Here is a 25,159-nt window from a genome sequence, read left to right as displayed (position 1 = left end):
TTGATTCATGGTCTGATTTCTCAATTAGAAAAAAACTGTGTCTATTTCAAGAACCCCACACAGGAATGCATTAGTATTGTAAACACTTGGTTGGTACTAAATGCGATTGAGCTGTGGTATTCTGAAATATACATATTCCACTATATATAATATGTATATATTTTGATAATGAAGATGCAAGGCAACACACTGTGGCCAATTGCACAGTTACGGCACAGAGAGCACAGCGGCACGGGAAGGAGAAGAGCTGAGCTGAGCCCTCCTTCAGAGCCCCGGTCTCTCTCCGCTCCATCTGTCTCTGTGATATCCAGCCACAGGAGCCGGGGACTGGGACACAGCCAGCGCTGCCACACTGAGCACAACACACACACGCACACTGCAACGCACACTGGGCCTCTGAGCCAGAGAAGGCAACACAAGAAAAGCACAGACACAGAGAGAGGGAGGAAGAGAGGGAGGGAGAAAGAGAGTGAGAGCACGAGAGGGAGCTTGGGTTCCAGAGTTCACACTGGTTTGGGGTTTGGCAGCAAAAACTAAAAGAAATTCGGACTGAGACACACGACATCAGTATGTGAACAGAATTTCAAAAAACAATAAATAATAATAAAAAATATATATTTCAAGAAAAATAACATATTTAAATTGAATAAAAACAAGGAAAAAATGTACTGAACTTAAATTTCATGAGATCCAGGGAAATCTGTATCCCCACAGAGGAGCCTGGGGTAATAATGGGGTGAGCACTGGAGTGAATGAAGAGAGATGAAGTGACGCTGCTATTGGCCAGCCTGACCATTGGCTCAGTTACACCAGTGAGCTGTCGTGTCTGTCCCGCGTTCACCAATTCAACTGCATTAAAATGAGTCAATTTTGGGATGGAATTTTTTTCCCACATTTCTTTTTTTAAAACAGCTGGAATCCAAACTTCCTGCGAGCGTGGCCGAGACAGGAAGCTCAAGCCAGTGTGCATGGTGGGGGCATGTCCTCAGCTCTATAAAGGGGCAGGCTTGCCGATCTCTGCAAAGAGTCTGAATGGACCCTCCTGCCCCAACTCGCCAATTAACCAAAACCAATTAAGCACGCCTCCTATTGAGTGGGACGAGAGGGATTATTCTGCCTGCACTGTGCCTGAAAAATGTATGGTTTAATTCACTTAATAATTGATTTTTAAATTTATTTCCAAATGTGTGTTGCCTCTTTCCCAGACCGAGGCAAAGAGAGAGAGACAAGGCCTCGCCCCTTTAACACTAAGCCCCTCCCTCCTCCTCTTCCTCTCCCGCGGCAAGCTCACCAGGTCGCTGACAAAGGGGAGGGACTTGCGGCGGGGTTTAATGTCTGGCATGCTGTCAATGCTACGCAGGAAGTTAACCGCGGCTCCACTGCAGCGCGAAACCCAAAACCAGAGACACACAGAGACATCCACAGGGTCAGACAGGGCAGGCCCCACACAGCCTGGGAGACCAAGCTGGGGCCCCCAAAAAGGAATAAACCAAAAAATATATACATACATACATCTATAAATAATAAACAAACTCAACCATTTCAGCAACTCCAGTGAAAACCAACAGAGATCAACAAAGCAAAATAAGTACATACATAAATAATGCATAGCAGGCGACAGCACTGGTTTGGGGGAGAGGGGTGAGGCAGTGGGGGTTGAGTCTCCCCCACAGCAGCTATTTCAGCAGAGGAGAGTCAGGGAGCCAATCACAAGGGGGGCAAGGAGCCAGAGAGCCAATCTGGAAAAGGACTGGGGTTGAGTGAGGCAGGGCAGGAGGAGGGATGGGGCTGGGGGGCTGGGGGGCCACTGAGTCCACCAGGAAATAAGAGGAGCATGGGGGAGTCAGGGAACCAATCAGAGGAGAGTGCAGAAGCCCTTGAGCCAATCAGGACTGATGGGGGGGAGGGGAAAAGTCTGTAAGCCAATCACTAAGAAAAAGGAAGTTAGGTACTGAGTTCACTAGTAATCAGGGGAATGGGCAAGGCAGGAAACCAATCAGGGGAGAGGGGAGGGGCCAATGAGCTGTTAATGAGCAGAGGTGGAGGAGTCAATGAGTTCCTCTGGAATTAATGGAGACTAGGGCCAATCAGTCAGGCGGCCAATCAGGTAGCTAGTGGGAAGCGTCAATTAGCTAATGAGGGCTGAAAATGGTGTAGTCAGCCAGCCAATGAGAAGGCAGGGGAGAATGTGAGCTGGCTTCTAGAGAGAGCAGGAAAGAGAGAGGAAGAGAGACAGAGAGAGAGAGTGGAAGAGAAAGACCAAGCAAGAGAGGAGAGAGAGAGAGAGAGAGAGAGAGAGAGAGAGAGAGAGAGAGAAAGAAAGAGAGAGACAGCACACAGAGCACAATCAACAGAGAACAACAAAAACAAACAGCTGAAGACAGAGGAAGTGTCTCGGTGATGGAAGAGAAAACTGGGGCAAGGAAATCTGGGGGGAAGGAGAGAGATGAAGTGAGAGGGAGAAAGGATGGGCCGAGAGATCATAATGGGAGAATGAGGTCTGTGTGTGTGACGGGGGGGTTGCCACAGGGGCAGGTGGGGCATAAGTGAGAGATTAAAGAGAGAAGGGTGGGCACGAGGGTAGTCTGGGTCAGTCAGGGAGGGGTATTCCTACACACTAAAGGGAAAGAGAGAGAGTTATTTGCTGGGTGAGAGAGAGACAGGGGTATGGGGGGCAGGGGGGGCGCAGTTCTCACCAAGTCTCTAACTAGAGGGATGGCCTTTCTCTTTCGGAGATCCGGCATGCTGTCTATGCTATACAGCGCCCCTCCTGGCCTGCAGAGACATAGCAAGAGTGCTGTGAAAAACAAGAAAAGGGAATCCCAAACAATCCCCCCAGCCCCGGGGCAAACCCACCCAGCCAGACTGGGGTAATAACTGGGGGCAGTTAGGAATAGATGGTGGCATACTCTGTGGTCTGTTTCCAGCCATTGCAAATCTGGCCTCTTCACACTGAAGGGCACCAAGTCCAGACTCTGGGGCAAGAGTGGGGATGTGTTTGTGGGTTTCTTAGTTAGGGGGTAGAGGGGTAGAAAAGGCATTAAACGAAATCCACAGATTTGCCCCGATGTACAACTGCCCCCCAGCTACAAGAGGGCATTAAGCCACCGGTGCTCCTGGGAACAGCTTTGACAAGTGAGCTGCAGACTTACCTGAGTCATGACACACAGCCACCTGCAGGGAGATACACACACACTCTCTCACACTATCTCTCACACTCACACTCATAGGAGTTAGTGACCAGTCAGTGTTAGTGGACAGTGGGAGGTGTGAGCAGGAAAAATCTATTTGGCCAAAACACTGAATCACAAAATGTAAAGACCCTCAAAACGATTACTATCCTGCCAGCATTTCACTTGAGTCAGACATCCCTCAGCAAAGAGAAAGAAAACAGAGACAAAGAGAGAGAGCTGCCCCCATCCCACCCTCCTGGGGATGTAGCACATGAAAAATATAGAGAGAGGGAGGAAGATCAAGCACCCCTGAGGATTCTTTCCATATCTCCATCAATCCAACAACAACTCATTCAGAAAAGCATCTTATAACCCTATAACCCCCCCTCTCCCTCTCTCTCTCTCTCTCTCTCTCTCTCCATGAGACTCTCTCTTGCCCACTCACTCTCATTCACCTCACAGAAAAACCATAAACACCACCAAAAAAATAACAAAGGAAGAGAGAGAGAGCTACACAGCCATCATTACAGCAATTTAGAACTGGAAAATAACACAATATTAAATAAAATTAAAACCCTGCTAATTTAAAAAAAAATCTCTAGCATAAATTCCCTATTGGGGATAAAAGGTAACAAAGTACACTTTCAAGGTGCATCGTGGGACTGTAATTCATTAATTATGCGGTGTATCTGTGAAGAAAGCAGTTATAAAGCAATGACTAACTGCAAGCAAGGACTAAGTCTCTGAAATCAATAGGGGGAGAAGCAGAGGATGCTGGGAGAGATGCTGACAAAGTGGGCAGGGCGCTGGAGACACAGATCTGTGAGTGGCCTGGCACTGGACCGCAGCCTCTCCAGTTATCGGAGTCATGACCCAGCGGCCCGCGTCACACATGCAGCATCAGCAGAGACGCGCTGTAGGGTCCTGCTTTCTGTCAGCTCGCTGTCTTTCTTTCTTTAACTTAGTGTGTGTTTGAGTCCCGGTAAGGAGTGAAACTGAACACTTACCCGCCTTTAAACCACAGAGACTGGCCACCTCCACTCTCTCCTCGAGCCTGCAGAGGGAGAAAGAGACAGAGAGAGAGAGGGTGTGTTATTCTCAGAGCAATTTAAGTGATGTTCTATTCCTTGGGTTTCTACCCAGGGTTTCCTTGGCACTGAAATCACACAGCGCAATGTTATCCAATGAAGTGCAATACGATGCAACTGGCCTGTTAAGTAACACAGACATTATTCCACACTTTTAATTTTAAGCAACTTGCCACTCAGGGAGAGAGACACTCCGCAGCGCCTTGAACACACAGCAACTCGCACACACACACTCACCCACCTGTCAGTCTGCTCGGGCGGCCACCGATCAGAGAGGACAACATGAAAATCGCTATGGGAACGGCAAAAAACTGAAAAAATACAAAAATCGAGATGGGACACAAAAAACGAAAAAGCAAAATGGAGTGAAAACAAACCAAAGGAAGGTACAAAATGACAACATCATATAATGCGCATAACAACAATAATAATAGTAATAATAATAATAATAAACAATGAGTGTAATTAAATCATAACAACAGCAATGCAGGAAATAATGAGCAAACGTTTATGACAGAAAAATTAAAAACACCGCACAGACGGACGCCGCCGAGCCGCTACAGAAACAGGACTGAATGGGCATGATGGAGGAGCGGAGGGGCGGCACCTACCTCCTGTAGCTGCACACGGACCTTGTTGAAGACACGCAGCCAGTTGGCTTTGGCCCGAGTCATGGAGTCCTGTGAGACATCGCCTACGGGGTAACTGAGGGAGAGAGAGAGAGAGAGAGAGAGAGAGAGAGGGGGGAGACAGTAGTAAGAGGGAGTACAAATATAAAATAGTAAATATGATAATACAATGAGAACTTGGAAGACCACGGGTGATTCTGCGCTGGCACACAGCGGTGGTGGTTGGAGCGCAGTGCCCACAGTCCCAGGCCATGGTCCTCACCTGTCTTCCAGGGGCTCTGTCCGCTCCGGGGTGGGCATGGCGGGGGTCGGCAGCACGGGGGGCTCCTCTTTGGCAGGGGGCACTTCGATGGAGGCTTGGGACTGGAGGGCGGTGGGGGCAGGGGGCTGGACAGGGGTGAGGATGGCGGGTGTCTGAATCTGGGTCTGTGTCTGGTGCAGGGAGGGCTGTTTTTCCAGTGGGGGGCGGCCGGCGGGGAGAGGGGCCTCGGGGACGGAGGGCGGGGACAGGGGGGTGTCGCCCGGCGTGGGGGTGTACGACGACTCCTCGCCCTCCTCCAGCTGGGCCTCGGGTGGGTACAGGTCATCGTCCTCCTCGTACAGCTCCTCGTCCTCGTACAGCTCCCCCTCCGGCTCGTACAGTTCCCCGGGCCCCTCCTCCAGCTCGTCATACAGCGCGCCCTCCTCCCCGCCGTCCTTGGGGTACCCGCCCTCGTCGCTGTAACCCTCCACCGGCTCATCAGGGTCCCAGTCGGGCGAGTCCTTGCCATAGCTGACGGAGCTGTGGCAGGAGTGGTAGGAGTCCTCGGGGTCGTCGTACAGCTCGGACCCCCGCAGGCTCTCGCCGTCCTCAGGGCCGAACTCCTCGCTCAACTGGGAGCTGCCCTGGCTCAGCTCCCCGGATGACGCGTAGCGGCTGCTGCCTGTGGGACTGTGCCGGGGTGGGGGGGTTGGGGGTGTCGGAAGCAGGAAGGGTTGGGTGGTTTGGGTGTTGGGAGAGAGAGAGAGAGGTTAAGTTTGGGTAGAGAGAGATAGAGGTGGGGGAGGTACTGAGGGATGAGAGCAAGAGATACACACAATCACTCACACACATACACACACACACACACACACACACACACACACACACACAGACACACTCACACACACGATTACTCTCTCTCTCTCACACACACACACACACACACACACACACACACAGAGTAGAAACCCTATTATCTAATACAGTCTTCTCTGACAGAAAGATAGAGGGAGAAGGGGATTGCCACTAAAGCTGACAGACAGAAAGAAAGCAAGAAGGATCAGATCAGAGGAACGGATCACTGAGAGGAAAACAACCCAACTGGAAAAATATTTATCGATTGTGACTGTGATGAATTAGGCTATTAGGGAAAAAGGTAGAGAGAGAGATGTAGCACACACACACACACGCTCACACACATTTCCACTGTATTGATTCTCGGTTAAGTTATTAATAATGCATAGAACCCATTGAAAAAGAAAAATAGAGAGAGAAGAGAAGAACCAGCAATAAAGCACAAGACAGCCACAGCTTCTCGTTAAGGGCAAAGCTGCTGACTGAAGCTGTGTCTGGACGTCACATTGAAATGTGTCTACTACTGCTGGTCAAACCAGTACTGACCGATCTCATAAAACACGTTAAGTAATGAGTAACCCTGCGGCATAATTACAGTACATGTTTATATATGTTTTCCAGATATATAAACAATATATTAATGTATATTGCACATATATGAGTTATGCGTATGGGGAAATCCAGGTATTTCCCTTTTTGTTTTTGTTACTGCCTCCTAGTGGTCTTGTTTTGCAATGATTGTTATGCACATGTTATCTCATTGGAGTTCAAAGGTCAGGGTACCAATCGCCATTACAGAAGTGGACTTTGTGATTGATGCTGTGACACAGTTAGTAGTGAAGCCTGCACCACAGGGCTCTGGCAAACTGTTTCGGCCTGAGGTTCTGAAACAATGTCCCCTTGGTTCAGACAGGTGGATCGTGGTGTTTCCACACTGTGGCCCTGTGGTCATCAGAGCCCTGTGGCAAACTGCACTCAGTCCCTGTGCTTCACTGAGTCTGTGAGCTCGCCTTAAAGTGCTGGTCAATTCACTGACAGCTCCGAAGAGAGTAGAACAGAATAAAATAAAAAAACAAACACCGCTCCCAGATTTCTCCTGGGTCCTGGTCCATATGGAGAAATAATGCCTCCCCCCCACACACACACACACACTGAGGGGAACAAGATTATAATAAATAAATAAACGCATGAAACGCCTCAGAGCTCCAGTGCCTATTGTCTCCTGCAATGCAATCATCCCAGAGGGCTCGACTGCTGCTGTTTTTCAGCGACGGGAAACCAAGAACCGTCTCAGTCTTGCACAACACAGCCTCACAGCCTCCCTTCCCATCATCCTCCGGGTCCTAGTGCTCCCCATCTCCCCTGTTCATACACACTGGTGTTATCTTGTCCCAAATCCCATTCCCCATGTATTGTGTACGCAGAACCCCCCCAGTCCTCTCGCACTGCCTCAATCAATTAACCAACCAATGGATCCTAAAATCAATCAGTCTTTACTTAATATAGCGCCTTTCACACAGAAATCGCCACAGAGCACTGCACAGGGAACAATGCACGGCCTGACGCACAAGTTCAAGTCCAAATTACACTCTCACCAACACCCTCTAACAAGTTCCTAAGTCTTCCTACCCGTCAGACTGAGCGCGCTCTGTACGGTTCTGCCGGATATCGCGTCAGAAAAACTGAAGCCCCACCTGCGGCTCACCATCCACACCTGCACACAAACCTCACACGCGTATTTACAGGAATTCAGGAAAACTTAAATTACTCTATTGAAAAAGTTTGTGTCCAGAAATAGAAATATTATACATTATTTCAAAGCTATTTTTTGTTTCCCTAACCATTGCCTCTCAGATAATTAGACCTGCTTATCCCTCCAAAAAATGAAAGAAAAACCACTTTTGCATTCTGATACTGACACAAACAATCAGAGAGAGGATAGACATATAAATATATAAATAAATATATTTATTTACACAAAGAGAGAGAGAGCAGTATATACAGGACATTAGATAGGTACAGTTACAGAGATACAGAGGATTAAACTGGGTGCCGGCAGGAAGGACTGGGGCGGGAGGAGGGGTGGCGAGCGCATGCAAAACACAGCGAGGACGACAACTTCCACCAATGACATCACAGCGGTACGGAGTCACAGGCTGGAGCGGGGGCAGGAGGGAGCGGCAGGGGGTGGGGGAGGGGGCGGTGCGGTAACCCACCTATCAGAGAGGGAGTGCCTACTGTCTAGGGAGTACTGGCGGCTGGTCAGGCGGCTCGAACCCGAGACGGACTCGAGGTCGCTGCGCCCGTTGGTGGCAGAGTCTAAACTATCATAGTGTCTGGGAGAGGGGGGGAAGGCAGGAGAGGAGGAGTGTCAGTATCTGCTGCAGGCCAGCGGGAGCGCCGGTTCTCTCTGACTGTTCTGCTCGGCTTCTCCCCCCCAAAGACAGCTTCACGCAAACCGGTACGGCACGGCCGCCCCCGGGGAGCCCAGCCGCCACAACAGCACCACTGCACCGAGACTGAAACCCAAGCTCAATACGGGCTTTGCTGGCACGCCGAGTTGACGCAGGTGTTACAGATGCAGCAATAGAGTGGGGGAAACGTACAGAAAATAAATGTTGATAAGATATGATCAACTTCACAGGCGCACAGAAATCCTACATAAACACACAGACATCTGCGTCCGGCCGGCACTCAGGGAATGCCATGGCAACCAATGCTTTTAACACCTGATCTGGGAGCGGAATTGTTTGCCACGGCGTTTCTCTCTCCGCTGATTTATTTATGTAACACTTTGCTGTGTTCTGCGGTTTTTATCTTTTTTCTCTCTCTATTGTTAACTCTGTACATTATAAAGGTTAATGTTTCTATCACGCATCATTGTGCTTCACATTGTGAAACCAATCGTCAGCTTCCACCCCCCCGAGTCTCCATGCAGTGGCGCGTTGTGCCGAGTTTGTGTGAATGGTGTCTTTGAGCACACACACCATGGGCACACACACCTGTACTTTCTTGTTGCTTGTGTTGAGCAAAACCAGCAGCACCCCTCCCCTCCCATGCACCCCCCACCCCTCCACAAAAGCCTCTCCCCCAGATGCTTGTACACAGGGCAGGGGGCGGGTCCAGGGTGTCTCCTGGCGTGAGTGTACGGATTCTATGGAGGAGGGCAGCTCTGTGCCGGGCCGGGAGTCAGCACTTATTCCCAGAGGCTCCTGCTGGGGGAGGTGACCTCGGGGGGAGTGAAGCTAACATCTAATTGAAAGTAAATTTGCTGTATATATTTATTAGGCCTCTGGTACAGTATCAGGGGTCAATATATGACTAATGTACAGTGTCAGAGGTCACTACAAACCTATATAGAGTCAGAGCTCCCTGAAAAGCTCATGTTGCAGTGTTAGGGTTCACTGCGCGGCTTGCATACAGAGACAGGGGTCACTATAGGACTCAAGTGCAGTGCTGTAAACAGTGTTAGAAGTCGCTATAGGGTTTGGATACAACACCAAGGTAAATTAAGAAGTTTAGAAGAAGCAATGAGAAAATCCACTTAAAAGAAAATGAGAAACAAAAAGCTGTCAGCTTTGTGGCACCGCTGTCTGGCTGTGTTCAAAGAGCGCTACTGGGGGGGTGAAAACACCTATTCTCACACACCCTCCACCGCAAAAGGGCCGATTCCCAATCAAAATAAAAAATCAAAAAAATCAAATACGTCATTGAGAATCAGAATCTGCTGCATGTGGTGCAGAGCTGTGGGAGGACGGGGGGGCGGGCAGCTAGAGTCAGATGAACTCCTCAGAGTCGGGAGCAGCGGCATTTCTTGGGGGTGGGGGGGCAGGCTTACCTCATGGCCCGGCGGTGGTCGGCGTAATCCAGGTCGCAGCTCTGCATGGAGTCTGTGTAGGAGTCGTGCGAGCCCTGGTGCGGGGGCCGCATGGGGTACTGGTGCACCGAGGCGTTGGGCTGCGAGGTGGTGTAGTAGGGCGGCGGGATGCTGTTGCTGGTCTCGCTGCGGTAGTCACTGTCCCTATCGTCCACCGCGCTGTCAGGGTCATCGTCTGACCACCCCAGGGACGGGAGACAGGAAGACAGAGGTTAGAGACACTGCTCTTGTTTTTATTTCTGATCGATTGATTGAACAAATTCTACCGGGCACAAAATATAAAGCAACACATATAACAATTACGAAATATAAAATGATGCACTCACTCTGCTGGTCTCCCCATAGACTCCAGTTACCTGCGGGAGAGGAGAGAGCACAAGATCAGCCGGCGCCGCTCTCCCCCCGCCTCCCGTGACAAGCACAGCACTGCTCACCTCGCCCTCAAACATGTCTACACATGTGCATTCATCAAGAGCAGGGGTTTTCAAACCAGTCTTGGAGTACCCCCTGCCCTGCTGGTTTTTGTTCCAACCTAGGTCTTAATTACTTAATTGAATGCTATATTGCTTTGTTAAGTCAATTAAGGATTCCATTAAGCAATTGAGACCTCAGTTGGAACAAAAACCAGCTGGGCAGGGGGTACTGCAGCACCGGTTTGAAAACCACTGATCTAGAGTAAGAGCTACAGTCCAGCTACCAACACAACATCACAGCCTGACAGAGCAAGAGAGACACAGACAGAAACAGAGAGAGAGGGAGAGAGAATGCATGATGTAGAGAGAGGTAGACTCTTTCTTTCTCTTCCTCTCTTCCTCTAGGAAGAGAGACCAAGAGGAAGTTAAAGAGGGAGAGAGATAAACAGACGAAATAGAAAAGACCGTGGAAGAGAGAGATTGAGGGATGGAGGGATGAAGGGAGAGGAAAAGAGAGGGAGAGGATACTCACAGCATTGTGTGCCTGGGACAGGTAGCGGTCTCTCCTGCTCCTCCTGGTAGGTGTACTGAAACAAACACACAGGTAAACACTCACCTGCACAGGTAAATACAACAAACCACACCAAACATTGCGGTCTCCATTGTAGCTGGATTGGTATTTGAATCTGTATTTTTGTTTATTGCTGTATATACATTTGTAAAGGGTTTTAACATGACAGTGGAGAAAGTGACTTACATCCTGGTCTCTCATGGCATTCAGCTGCTCCAGTTTTTTGGCCCAATAGCGTGCCTCCTCCTCAGGGATATCTGAAACAGATGCAAAAATAAAGAGGTCAGAGCACTACACTGCACCACAGGTTCATATAAGGTAATAAGATAGTAATAACAATATTATTAGTAATAGCAGTAGTAAAAGCAATAGCAGTAGAAGTCGCATATCGTACCCAGTGGCAGCTCGAAGCGAGTGTCCAGCAGCACGCGGTGGAAGGTGGGGTCCTTGGTGCCGCAGATCTCGTTGTCCGTCATTATGACCTGCGAGTCGAGGGTCAACCATTCCCCGGGGCCTTCCTATTGGATGACAGACAAAGACAGAGACAGAGACACAACCCCCTTAGCACTCCAACTGCAGCATAAAGAGGCATAAGCAGACGCACACAGTATTGGTGGCGGGGGGACGATGTGGGGGGCCGTACCTCATTGGACTGTCGGATGCTGCGCAGAGGGATCCACACTGTGCCAACCATGGTGTCCCAGATCAGTCCTTTATTCCACACCTCCACCGTCAGCCCCAGGTCCAGCCGATTGATCTCACTGAAAACAGAGAGACAGAGGAGCAGAGAGAGAGAGAGAGAAGGAGAGAGACAGAGAGGGAGAGGGTGAGAGAGTATACAACAATTTGATGTTAAATGTCTGTAAATACATGTTAAAGTGTAAAATGTATAATTGCTGAATTTATGGTTCCCCGTTGCCCTGTTCCTGATCGCTGGACACATCTGTCAATGCCTTGGCAACACTGTCAATTAGTCCGGCCAATAAAGCTTATGAATTTAACTGAATTGACTTGAGAGGGGGGATTTATTGTTCTCTATATCCTGTGGCACTTCAGCACTGGACCTCCCTGTACATGCTTGTTTTTAAATTTGAATTTGAATTTGAAAGAGACACAGAGAGGTTGGAGACACAGAGGGGGAGAGAGAGAGTGTTAACATACACACACGCACACACAGTGAGTAATGTACACCTTGATAAATTCAACTTTGCCTCCAGTGTTCCCAGAGACACACAGTTCTACCCCAGGAAAAACAGATAAATAATATGCTAATATAATAAATACATAAAATAAAATAAAACACCAAAGAGGGGTCTCAGAGGCCGGTGTTTGCCAAGCCTGCAGCGGTGGCTGAGCAAGATCAGCAGGAAGAAAAGATAAAAGCAGAACAGTACAGCCTAGGTGAGTAATAATCCGAGCGGTGAGCGCCTGCTGTAGCACACAGCCCTGCCTGCCCGTCACCCTCTCACTGTGTCAGCTCTAATAATAACACACTCACTGCGTCATCAGCATCAACACTTCCCTCTCACTGTTTCTCACTTGCACTCTAACTCTCTCGCTCTCTCGCTCTCCTGCTCTCTCTCTCTCGTGCTCTCACTCCCTCTCTCTCTCTCTAATGCTTTCTCTTGCACTCTCACTCTCTCTCTGCACATTAATGATTGATAGAAAGGTGATCTATAAGTGTGACCTTACCTTACCAGCCTGATTGAAGCATCAGTGCACAGCTACCTTGAAGGTATCAGTCTGTCAGTCAGTCAACCAGTCAATCAGTGTGTTGTGTGTCAAAGATTGAGTTAGTGTGTCGAGGGCAGAGTGTCACTCACAACATGAAGTCCTGTTCCCAGCAGGGGTGGCTCCCGCTCACTGCGATGGTGGTGCTCTTCACATTCTGGACCTTCAGGGTCACATAGGTGTTGAATTTCTCTGTGCCACAGAGGGAGAGAGGAGTACAATAGTTAGTAACACAAAGTGAGGCTTTTGTTTATCATCTACAAAGCTCTAGTTGATTAAAAATGGTGCACATTGGCAATCCAACAACAGGAAAATAAATAAATTAATTAATTAATAAATAATAACAATAACAATTGTGTCTGAGCTGTGTCTGGAGAAAGGGTGTTGTGTTGTTGTATTGTTGTATTGAGAGTGACTGACCTTGGGCTCCATCCAGCTTGGCTTTCTTCACTGCAAAAGAGAGAGAGAGAGAGAGAGAGAGAGAGAGAGAATCAGTGGGGGCAGAGATGCAGGCGGTTGACACTCAAGGCTCTCCGTGACTCAGAGACGTCCAAGAGTCAGGATTCAGGGTGAGAAATCTGACCCGTGCACAATGACCACGTTGACCGCCCTGACAGGCTGGCATATCAGAGTGATGCTGCAACACTGAAGCCCACAGAGTGAGGGGTCAGAGGGCAGCTTCTTCAGCAGAGAAAATGCACGGCATCCCTTCTCACCAGCTGGACCACATGATAACAGTGAAGACAGACAGAGAGAGAGACAGAGGGAGAGAATGAGAGAGAGAGAGAGAGAGAGAGAGAGAGAGAGAGAAGGCATAGTGGGGGGGTGGATTGGACTGGTTATCTTGGAGCAGCTGGGAGCTGTAGAGCTATAGTGGAGAGGCAGGAGGGCGGCAGACTGGCACACAGTGGAGACGGGCCCGGTAAGATCCAGAGTGGAGGGGGAATCCATATTCAATTGCTCTCTTAAAGGATGTGTTCTCCCACAGCGGCACCCTGACACAGCCCCGGCGCCAGCTCTCCCTGCATATTTAATGCCTGGCACTGGTGATGCCCAGCCACCCACCTCCACGGGGGCACTGCTATTCAACCCCTAGGATTAAAACCCCCTCTCAGGAGATCGCCCTAATCTGTCAACACACTCACACACACTCACACTGACACACACACACAGGACTGGTGGCAAGGAGTAGGTGCATACATGTATATATGTATATTGCAAGGTGGCACTCAGGAGACTGGAGGCTAGACACAAGGATCTTCTTTCTCTCTCTCGCCTCCTTTATCCATCACACAGTCTCTCTCTCTCTCTCACCTCCTTTATTCATCACTCTCTGTCTCTTCTCCTCCTCCATCCTCCATCATTCAGTTCAATTCAAGGTGCTTTATTGGCATGCCATATATGATGTATTGCCAAAGCATTTACAGAGGGAGATACCAAAGATAAATAGTCACAGGAATAATATGGGGTGGGAGGGGAGAAAAAAGTTTCTCTCCCTACCTCTCTTTTTATCACCTCCCTCCCCCATCATCTCTCTCTCACTCGCTTGTGCTCTCTCTTCCTCTGGTTATTTCGACCTCTCTCTCTCTCTCTCTCTCTCTCTCTCTCTCTCTCTCTCTCTCATCTCTCTCACACGCCCACGCTCTGTTACTGCCATGTGGCATTCTGGCACGTGCTCAGTCCCCGTCTCTCTCCCTCTCTCTCTCTCCCTCTTTCCCTCTCTCTCTCGCTCTATTAATCTGTCTGTTCAGTGAGGCAGCAGGCGGAGTAGCGCACTGCACTCCTGCCACTAAAAATAACCACCAAGCTGCAAAACGGAGAGGAGAGAGGAAAGGAGAGAGAGGAGAGAGGAAAGGAGAGAGAGGAGAGAGAGGAGAGGGATGTGGGGTCAGAGGTGTAGATTGGGGTGGTCAACCAACTTCTGGGATGCCACACACAGGAACCCCAGACTTGCTTTGTTGTTATCCAAAAACACAAATGGCGCTAGTCCACTCCACATCTCTCCTCTGCTTCGTTTTCTTGTATAAAAAAGAAAATCAGGAACTCAGTCTTTTTCCAACATTGTACTGCAGACCACCCCCTGCCACCTCCTGTCTATACAGCTCAGTTTTGGATTATGACTAGTGTGCATTTTTAAAGCCACTCTGATATACATAGCGACTGACGCACGTAAGCCATGTCCTAAATTCTGAAAGAAAGAGAGCAGACTCAGCGATTTACAGAGCAGCCCACTGAACTGCACAGTGTAGCTCCACACATCAAACACAGACCCCCAGCAGGGCCCCCCACGGCCACACGGATGTGACATCCTGGCAGGGCTGCATCACAGTGTTTCCCTGCTCTAACTGTTCCCTGTTTCTTGAAGTGAGTTTGTTTTGTGACAACTGTAAGACGTCTGGAATAAGGGGGTTTTCACTGAGAGGTGAATAATACATTATTATCATTATCATAATCATGTGATAATTATATAATAACATCAATAATAATAACAACAACAATAATAATAAACTGCAGATAATCAAAGCTGCCCCAGGCTCACATCACATCAGAAAAATTCACTGTGAAGCGGCACATCGATGCTTACTGGGAGATCAATGGATAGCGAATTGAATTACACAGAGCAGGAAACTGCTGCTCAAAGAGCCGCTGAAAATAACAAATCACAGCCGGCGCGTCAGTGTGAAAAAACAGTAGCCCACCGCCAGCACCCAGACCTCATGAGCGCCCGACTGCACAGGGCAGACAGGGAAGGAGGGGGAGAGGGAAAAACAGAAAAAAGAAAAATAATTACATTTAATTAAGTACCAAATTACCTGAATGAGCAAGAATATGTAGAATAATGTATGTCATTAATTAGTATGTCATTAATTTAGGTCTGATGCAAAAATGTTATGTAAACATTATAAGAATGACAGAAGGGTAAGAATGATAAGAACCTTAGAGGGAAGAATGCGAAACTGAAGACGGATTGAATAGAACCACTAAAAACAGGGGCAACCGGAGGAGAATGGGGGAGAGTGGGTGCTGAAAAAGGAGAAAGGAGTATTAAAATACAGATTTAAAAAAAGAAAGAGGGAGGAGGGCAGGAATTCAGAGAGGGAGGAAAAGGGGTGGTAAAGTGATAAATGGCTCCATGTATTTGAAGCCAGTGCTGCTTTCTCTGCAGAACAGCAGCTTGTTTTCATGAGCATTGGCACCGCTGCTTCTCACTGAGAGTGAGAGAGAGAGAGAGAGAGGCAGAGGGAGGAGAGAGGGAGAGATGAAGGGGGGTGGAGGGGGCGTCTGCGACTGGTTTTTTATTTATTTTTTTTTTTCTGAATGAATACAGCACGCTCCTCTCAGCTCTATTCACAATAAACCACAGCCTGGGATCTGTGCGGAAACTGATGCAGATGTTTGGAATGACGCATCCCCCATTATACAAAACAGGGATAAATAATAATAATCTTAATTATAATCATTATAAACTTAAACCACACCACACAGACGGACACACACACAACAGACAGGGACACACAACACACACAGTCCAGTATAGACACTGTAAAGTGTAGTGTGGTGTACTGTTGTAAAAACACAGTAAAGTGGCGTGTTGTGAGGGATCACGACCCAACTGGACTCAACCCCTCAGCCCACACTTTTTCTGTGTTTTCCTTTGGGCTCATATTTGCATATTAAAGGATTTAATTATTCTTGAGTGCTGTTTTTTATTTTTTACTGCAGGTTCAGTTCAGCTGTAGAATAAATATTCTAGGTTTTCTAGTACTGTAGTGTTGTATAACAGTGTCGTGTAATATACTGTAGTGCAGTGAGGTAGTGTACATCCACCAATGCAAAGTTATTTGTCCTATTAATTTGAGACTTTAATTATGATATAAAAACACTGTTTGCAGTTGACCCTCTGCAGACACATATTAGAGCCAGATACTGTCACGATTCAGTCTTGTAACAATATACAGCAGTAATACACTGTGTGCCGTGCGGGACCAACATTAAAATGTCTTATTTTATTAAATTCACTGCTTCGGCTGCAATGGAGGTGCTTCAAAAAACACCAAACCAGCCATTCCGGCTGGCGGTGCCAGCAGAGAATGAAACTTCGGGAAACCCTCTTAAATTGACATTCACTCAACAACTTCCATTTCTACACACTTCCCTGCGTCTCTATTGCAGGCTGGGTTTTGCATTCAGATTACAGCACTGCGATGCTTCTGTGTCAGATTGGCACCTTTTCTCCTGAATAACGCCCCACAAGATGAGACAGCGAACATTTCCGATACACAAAATAAATTCCGTTTTTTACTTTCGCTGCCTCTGTGTCTCGTTATCCATAAATAGCCACCAAAGCCGCAGCAGGCAGCTGGTCTGTTTCACACGGACAGGTGTTTGTAAGCCAGCGCACAGCCTGCGGTCGCTATACCGATCAAAACAGCTGGTTTAGCTCAGTTCGGTTCGACTCAGACACCTGTAGAGAAAACACACCGTGCGCCAATGCACTGATGCTGGGTGCACATATATAGATATACTTATCAATCTCACTCCAAATCTAAGACTCTGTACAGACTGCAATCTACAACCAGTCTAGCTTCTCAATAATCACAAGAATAATTATACAATGAAGAAGGCGATGATGAAGATGATGAAGAACGAAATTACAGGGATATTACGCTTGATAATAATCCATTAATTACGATGCCACGTTCTCCAACAGACAACACCCCTCTGCCCACCCCGAGGATTCCCTAAAGAGAAAGTCCGGGCTAGACCCCTGTCTTGGCTGAGAAGAGGGGTGTGGGTGGAAGAGAGGGAGGCAGATTGAGAAAGAGGATCCCCCGCTACGACACGACACAACAGCCCACTACACCACGCCACCCATGCCACACCGAACAGCGGTTAGCAGCGCCTGTGAGTCACAGTGACTGGGGGTCCTGTCTCACACTCACACCCCGCTCCCCCGCTCACCGTCCCTACAATCAGGATAATAACGATCCTAAAATCATAAACCTAATAATGTCCCCGTTGGCGAAACACTGTGTGAGCCCCGCCGGCCACAGCCCTGCAGCGCTCGGCTATAGTCTGCATTGACTTCCAATGCGCATTCAAACATATGAGAGCAGATCCACACATATACACACACAGACACAATACATATATACATTATATAAGAGCATGCAGCATATCAATCGAGCCACTAAACTAGCCAAGTAACCCGGCCAGGTCTATAGTCAATCTATGTGTCCATCTACACACACACACACACACACACACACCATCAGCAATGTTAATTTCTACAATAATACCACTGGCATGCACGGGAAACTGAAATAAAGCTGATGTTAACGATGCCACGCCAATATTGAAATATATCAATAAATACAAGAGGGGAAGGAAAAGACACGGTCAGCAATTTGCGTATGTTTCCAGCGAGGAGGCTGCACGCACAGCTGGCTGCCCGGGTATGAAACACGCACGGAGGGACGGGCACGGCGCTTACCTCCGACACACAGCAGTGACATCTCCGCCGACCGGGTGATGGGCGCCAGCTGCCCCCCGCTGCCCGCTGCCCGCTCGCTCCGCACTGGACCTCCACGGGGATTGATGTCCCAGCCTGTGCGCCTCCACCACAACGACTGATTTACTGGTGTGTATATACAGATATATTAGTGTATACTGTATATATGTATAAATCAAAATGTTGTAATAGAAAAATACATCAGCAGTGATTGCAATATAATGTGTGTCAGCTCGCACGGAGATAGGGTAGGACTTGTGGTGTCGGTGTTTCACTCAGTTTGAGTCTCTCTCTCTCTCTCTCTCTCTGTCTGTCTCCTCTGTCTCCGTCTCTCTCTGTCGCCTCAGTTCGCCCCTCTCCGGCGCTCAGCCATCTTGTTTCAGCACCACACTCCGGAGGACAGCGCCTGCCTGCCTGCCGTGACGTCACGCCGCGGTGAGGAGGTTAAATAAGAGCCGCCACACCCACCGAGGGCCTGACGTCACGGCATCGATTCGGCGTAGCGCTCGCTTCACCCGGTGCGGAATAATTAGGTGCACTTTTTAATGTTACAAAATGTACCGATTCATCTTATTTAAAGAACCCGAAAACTATCGTGTTGACAAGTCGGCAGCTCCTATTAGTAGTTGTACTGGAGTAATAGTAGTAGAAGCAGTATCAAGTCAGCTATGAAGTAGTCTATAGCAAACACAAACACTATTAGAATAAATAATAGTTGGGTATAGTTATTATTAATTATAGGATATTATAGAGTGTGAGTCTGCGGTTAAGTGTTGCAGGAGAAGTGCTGCAGAATGCATGGCCGTTTAGTTTAGGTCCCCTATCTGTCCATCTGTGTATCTATCCATGCGTCTACTTAGAGTACACTTTACTTTTTTTATCAATGACAGCGCTATGAGTGTTAACATTTAAATAGGAGCTCCACGGGTGGCTGCATTTCTGATCAAACATCAATAAATCAATATTCATTCATTCCTTCATCTGTCTGGGACTGAGTCCAGCTGTGCCGTGTGGAAAATCCGCAGCACCCATCTGTGAAATCCGGTGAGTCACCGCGCTTCCCGGACGAGCGGGGGTGGGGGGGACACGGAAGCAGAGACGAGTGGAGGGAGTGGGGGGGGTAATGGAGAGAAAGTCAGGCAGAGAGAGGGAGGGAGGACAGATGCGGGGAGGGGTAGTAAAGGAGAGGAAGTCAGAAATAAAAAGAAAGAGGGAGAGAGCAATGGGGGGGGGGCAAAGTACATTCTGCCGATTTCTGCACCACCTCCCGTCCAACACTTCACCGCAGGTCCGAGAATAGAAGCAGCCGCTCCATTATGGAATTGGATCCGTTATCAATGAATCACCGATCAGAGAGCAAGCCCGCCCTCAGCACCACCCTTCCACGGGGCTACTAATGATTAATTATAGAGTTCATTATGCTAATTGAATATGGTGCTCAATTACAGTAAGTGAGCATACAAGTAAATTGGGTGGTGCGGATTCCCCCGTCGCCGCAGCAGAGGCCGCAGTGGGAGCCAAGGGAGAGGGCGCCACCTGGCGGAGAGTACGGGGAACTGCCCACGGAGACGGTGTGAAAGGCCGGTGAGCATAACAGTCTATCAAGCAAGCCAGTCTCAGAATCATCCGGAAGACAAAACCCACACCAGAGGCAAAAATATTTTTCCAAAATGTTTTTATTTAGCTTTATATGTTAGCTTTCAGTTCTGATATTTCTCCAGTATTACTAACTCAATGACTTAATTTGGTCACCAGGGTACAAAAGTTAAATAACAACAGAAACAATAATGGTCATTATTATAATTAAAAAATGAGAATAATAAATGCATGCAGATCTTTATCAATAGACTAGTTATACACCCTCCTCTCTCCCTCGCCCCCCATCCCCTCCCTGCCCATCTACTACCCAATGTGAATAACTACAGCTGCAACATAAACATCATGACATGATTCAATTAACAGTCAAGAATTAATCACTTGATTGAAAAAATCTGAGAAAAATAGTGTGTGTGGCAGGAGGAGGTGGAGGGGTTAAAGCAATCTGAGGCAAAATGTGTAGCTGAATTCCTGTAAAATAATTCATTGATTTTGTTTATTAATTAATTCATGTATATTCAGGAAAGTATTTTTAGTTTGGCTTCTTAAAGCCACCCTACAACAGCTAAATTAATTAATAAATAAAATTAATAAATAGAAATGAAGAAACTGTACAATTTCATAGAGTGGTTTGACTGACCGACAAAGAGACCCACATGAACCCTGCCGGACTCACCCCCAATAGCAAAGGCTGATAGACTATGTTTAAATTAATGTCTTTTTTCAGTTGCATCTCCACTCTATTAATCTCTCTCTCTCTCTCTCTCTCTCTCTCTCTTTTCTGCACCTGTAAAAAGAGAGCGGGGGAGTGGTGAAGAATACAATTGTTTACATGTATATTTAAAAGCCTGTCTTCATATCTTAGTGTTGGACCGATAACAACACCCCACCGCCCAAAAAAACGAAACAACAACCTGATTACCGATTATTGATTACTGATTATCGTTATCGCTGCGAGGCCAGGCAGCCGAGAGGGGCGGCTCCTTCACCGAAACACACAAACAGACGCCTGTTCTCCCCTCACTGCACACAGTAGCACCAACAACCACAGCGTCTACATCATGTGTGTGTTATTTATACCAGTGTCCTTGGTAAACAGTCCTGGCGAGCCAGAGAGCTCTTAAGATTCCAAAATCAGTTAATTGAACCAATTATTCAATTAACTCAAGCAATTAAAGTCCTTTCCTATGTCTGAATGCAGATATTGATGTAGAAAGGCCTCCTGCGACCCACCAGGACCGGACTGGAATTCTCCCACTGCTGTGGAGAACGCTCCCTCCGGTTTACAGGATGGTACTGCCGGGTTCAGGGCAGGAGACGGGAAGGATGTGGAGGGGAGGAAGGGAGGAAAGGAGGAAGAGCCCACATGGTCCACTCACAGCTTGTCACTGCAGAGAGAAGCAGAGGGGGGAAGAGGAGAGGAATTTAGATGGTCTCGGGTGTGCGCGGCCACAGCGACAGCGGTCTGTCTCAGGTGTGTGAGCACCTCACCTGTCCAGATGTGCCAGCACGTCCTGCAGCTGCGAGACCAGGCCGCGGTGCTCGTGGGGGCTGCTCTCCAGGGCGCTGCACAAGCGGCTCATGTACGAGTCCAGTGTACCCAGGGAGGGGGTCTCTCCAGAGCCTGGGGGGGGGGGGGCAGGGACAGGCTGCACTCAGAATCACAATCTTGCACAGTCACTTATAGCGAAGAGACAGACACAGGGAGGGAGGGAGAGGCGAGACAGACAGACGAGAGGACACAGGGGCGGGACAGACACAGTGTACAGACCTGGCAGGGGCACGGAGGCCAGGCTGGCAGTGAGGGAGTGTCTGATGGAGAGCAGGCGTCTGTGCAGGGCCTGCGTGCGCCGCTCGTCCTGGCCCAGCTCCGCCTCCAGCCTCTCCTTGGCGTTGTGCATGTCGGCGATGTGCTTCTGCAGCGCGGCGTTCTGCTCCTCGAACTCCACGTTGGCCTTGCGCAGCCGCCGCAGCTCCGCCTCCCGCGCTGAGAGGGGTCGGGGGTCAGACGGGAAGCAGGTGTCAGAAAGGACTGACAACGTACTCACACAGACACTCTGCATCAACATCACATAACTGCATCTCACACACTCGACTAACGGACACACGGAGCATAACACACAACGCACGGCACACAGCAACCACCACACTAGGACAATTCCCAGCTACCTTTGTTCTGGTCTAGGAATTCCTCCGTGAAGATGGGAACGTCGAACTTCCAGAAGCGGTCGGACAGCTCAACGCCCTGCGGGACAGACGGACACTCAGACACTGCTGCTCAATAAACACAGCCCCCTCCCCTCCCATCGCTGCTCCCTCGCTCAGTGTTTACCTTCTGCCCCGACCCCGAGGCGTTGATGATCACAGATGTGGGCTCTTCTGGAAGAAAAATAAATAAGTAAGGAGAGATGGAGAGATGGAGGGACGGGGAAAGTTACCGAATTTGTAGAGAGACATCCCCGCTTCAACTAGAATGCCAGCGGTGTGTGGCGGGGCTGACCTCTCTTGACCTTCTTGTCCTGGATCTTGGCCGCAGTGAGCCGGAAGGCCTCGCTCTGCTGGTACTCCTTCAGCTCGCGGACGTACTGCTGCTTCTCCCGCTCCGCCTCGTCCAGGTACCGCTGCACAGGGACACATAGGGACAGTATGAACAGAGAGTATACTGTTTATTTGGTATCGTATTTTACATTTTGCATAAAAGAAAAACAATTCAATTTTTTTAATACTCATGATTAAAATCTTTAAAAATCAATCCTTAAAATCACTTAAAAAAAATTAAAATCTTTGTGATTTTTAACAAACAATAAAACAATTAACTTCAAATTAAAAGTGCCCAAAACAACTAAACAAACGTGATAAAAGCAAAAACTGCTCACCAACATAAAAGTCAAATACATTGAAAATAACTGAAAATGCATTGGACAAAGTAAAAAAACAATTAAAAGGTAAAAATAAAAAACAGAGAGTATAAGCAGTGTTTATACTCTGTATCTCCATCTCTCAGCCCCTCAGTCTCGGTCTCCACCCCCCCCCCTCAACCCCACCCTCCGGCTCTGTACCTGCTTGTCAGGGGGGGCGAGGTGGCTCCACTCGGCCCCCAGTCTCTTGGTGATCTCTGGGAAGGGCAGGTCAGGGTGTTGGGCGCGCAGCTGCTCCCGGCGCTCATTCAGGAAGCGCACGTAGCCGGTCACCGGCGCCTTGGGGCCGTTGGGCAGCACCTTCTTCCTCTTCTTCCCCTTTGGCCAGCCTCGCTTCTTCACAGGCTGGACAGGGAGAAGGGCAGAGTCAGCGTGTCAGCCAGTCAGTCAGCGTGTCAGCCAGTCAGTCAGCATGTCAGCCAGTCAGATTGTCAGCCAGTCAGCGTGTCCTGACCTCTTCCTCAGCTGTGCGGACGGCATGGCTGCCTGTGGCTCCCTCTGAGTGGTGGGTGAGGTGGTGGGGCCCCCCCTCGCCCTGCTCCACCTTCACCCCCCCCACGATAAACACCCCCCCGTTCAGAGCAGGGCTCCGAGGGGGGCTAAGGAGAAAGGGAGGGAGAGAGAAAGAAATTGAAGTGTAAGTACTGACAGAAACAAAGACTCTTCAACTTGAAATTCCTATTTAAGTTTAATAAAATAAAGTGCAGCCCGCCCCGTGCTGTACTCACTCAGCAGCGCCGCCGTGCTGGTGTTTAGTGTTCTGGGACATGTCCGGGTCACACAACCTGTCGGACAAACACAGAGCCCAGGATTAACGCCACACTCCTCTCCGTATCCCTCTCTCTCAGTTTCTCTCTCTTCCCCACTCTCAATGTATTCCTTTGTTCACTTCTTTTTTCATTCCTCTCCCTGTTCCTCTCTCTCTCTAACCTGGTTACATAGAAACTATTGCTTCCTGTGGCTGTATCTCAGAGATACAGTGCATGTCTGTCGTCTGCGTGTCCTGATTGAGATCAGTCTTCTGTTTGTGTGGACGAACAGCAGTAAAGCCAGCCTGTCAGCTATGTGATTAAAGAACTATAAAGGCATTAAAGACTGCACCCCCACCCACACACACACACACACACACACACACACACACACACACACTCTGTCTCAAACACATCCACTTTCACTTTCACTCTCCCACATACACACCTGATTAGGTCACAGCCTGTCATATTACAGACCAACACATATGCGCTGCGACACCAAAGCTCACACCACCACAACCCCGGACAGGGGCCAGGGCATAAACTCGGGACACTGCGCATGCTCAGTAACATTCCTCAAACCTGTGTGCCCCTATTATACTGGCTGTATGCGGGCTACACTAACAGTAACAATAACAATTTGTAATAATAACAATAATAATAATAATAATAATTAACAACAATAATGTTGAAAACAGCATATGTCATAGAAACAGCTGTTATATATTAATATATGCAATGAATAGTATTATTATTACAGCTGTTGTTGTAATTAGTAGTGTTGGTTAGCTCATTATTAGAGGCTTAACCCGTCCCACTGGCACCACGGTAACAAAAGCCTCGGATCCCTCCTCCGTCCGCCTTCACACGGGCTGTGTGTGCGGCCAGACCGCCGCCCTCGACTCCCGGACATCGCACTGTGGGGAAACCGGGTTCATTATTACAGACCACAAACAAAACACAAAAGTTCACAGTTACCTCCGATTATACTGCTCGTCTCTCTCTTTCTCGGTGCCCCCTCAACCAAACTACCATTAATGACCCGCCCCAGTCTCCTGATTGGCTCACAGGGAGATCCTAATGCGTGATTGGCTGATATCCACAGAGCCGAAAGTTAGCCTCAATAGTTTATTGGTCGGTGGTAGGAGTGCTCGCCTGCCATTGGATTATCCGCCGTCAATCACAGCGCTAACAGTTTCCGTTGTGTTGTCGCTCTGTCGCCATTGCTTCCTCTCCATCACATTTAATTGCCTCTTAAAGGGGAAGTCATATATTTATATTGAAATCAGATTGAACATGGTCCTATCTGTCACATCTTCAAAAAGCAGTGTTACACACACGTCTCTTTATACTTGATTTTACTGTAATGAGGACTTTTACTGTATATTGTTGTATTCAGTAGGCTAATTACTGTAATTTGTCAAGATTTTGTGAAAAGTTTTTTTTTATACACATTATTCATAAGTAATAATAATAATAATAATAATAATAATAATAATAATAATAATAATAATGTTAAGGTCTATTTATTTACATGTATATAAATAGGTCCCAAAAACAGCCCAGGTGTGTGAGGGACACTGAGAGAGTGGACAGGTAACTGTGGCCATGGGGGCTGGACACACAGAGTGGACAAACACACAGGTCAGGGTTGGGCTTCAGGGGTGGTGGAGTGGACCCCCAGAGATGGAGAACAAGAAGAAGAGCACAGGGGACATAGTCTGGCCTTCATTCTGCACTGGAGCTAGTGGAGAGACTGAGGATGAGGATGAGGATGATTTTATATATAAAATAATATGTTTA

The 25,159-nt window shown here is 48.3% G+C and overlaps 2 protein-coding genes across 4 annotated transcripts in view; both read right to left on the bottom strand.

The window, feature by feature from the left end:
- Positions 1-18,094, bottom strand: part of unc13a (unc-13 homolog A (C. elegans)) — a 37,350-nt gene extending 19,256 nt beyond the window's left edge. Inside the window, 14 exon segments of the mRNA XM_066695913.1 lie at positions 2,697-2,775; positions 4,181-4,227; positions 4,873-4,941; positions 5,077-5,821; positions 8,203-8,322; positions 9,825-10,038; positions 10,190-10,219; positions 10,809-10,863; positions 11,034-11,104; positions 11,242-11,365; positions 11,491-11,608; positions 12,671-12,770; positions 12,999-13,028; positions 18,073-18,094. Of these exon segments, the coding sequence (XP_066552010.1) occupies positions 2,697-2,775; positions 4,181-4,227; positions 4,873-4,941; positions 5,077-5,821; positions 8,203-8,322; positions 9,825-10,038; positions 10,190-10,219; positions 10,809-10,863; positions 11,034-11,104; positions 11,242-11,365; positions 11,491-11,608; positions 12,671-12,770; positions 12,999-13,028; positions 18,073-18,094 (1,824 nt within the window).
- Positions 18,095-19,748: 1,654 nt separating this feature from the next.
- Positions 19,749-24,401, bottom strand: hmg20b (high mobility group 20B). Of its 3 annotated transcripts, none has more exons than XM_066695770.1 (10): positions 24,335-24,401; positions 23,333-23,389; positions 23,059-23,203; positions 22,746-22,949; positions 22,187-22,307; positions 22,019-22,065; positions 21,856-21,931; positions 21,458-21,673; positions 21,178-21,310; positions 19,749-21,074 (listed from the first exon to the last, which is right to left on the bottom strand). In XM_066695770.1, the coding sequence occupies exons 2-10, from the start codon at positions 23,371-23,373 to the stop codon at positions 21,062-21,064; spliced, it is 996 nt and encodes a 331-aa protein (XP_066551867.1). In that variant the 5' UTR covers positions 23,374-23,389; positions 24,335-24,401; the 3' UTR covers positions 19,749-21,061. The 3 variants fall into 3 exon arrangements, with proteins under 3 accessions (XP_066551867.1, XP_066551869.1, XP_066551868.1); XM_066695772.1 differs by having other exon boundaries at positions 22,019-22,062; XM_066695771.1 differs by lacking the exon at positions 24,335-24,401 and adding an exon at positions 24,115-24,314.
- Between the last annotated feature and the right edge of the window lie 758 nt (positions 24,402-25,159).

This window comes from Amia ocellicauda, chromosome 22 (genome assembly GCF_036373705.1).
Source record: "Amia ocellicauda isolate fAmiCal2 chromosome 22, fAmiCal2.hap1, whole genome shotgun sequence".
Classification (NCBI taxonomy): domain Eukaryota; kingdom Metazoa; phylum Chordata; class Actinopteri; order Amiiformes; family Amiidae; genus Amia; species Amia ocellicauda.
This window is presented reverse-complemented; position numbering and strand designations above follow the sequence as displayed.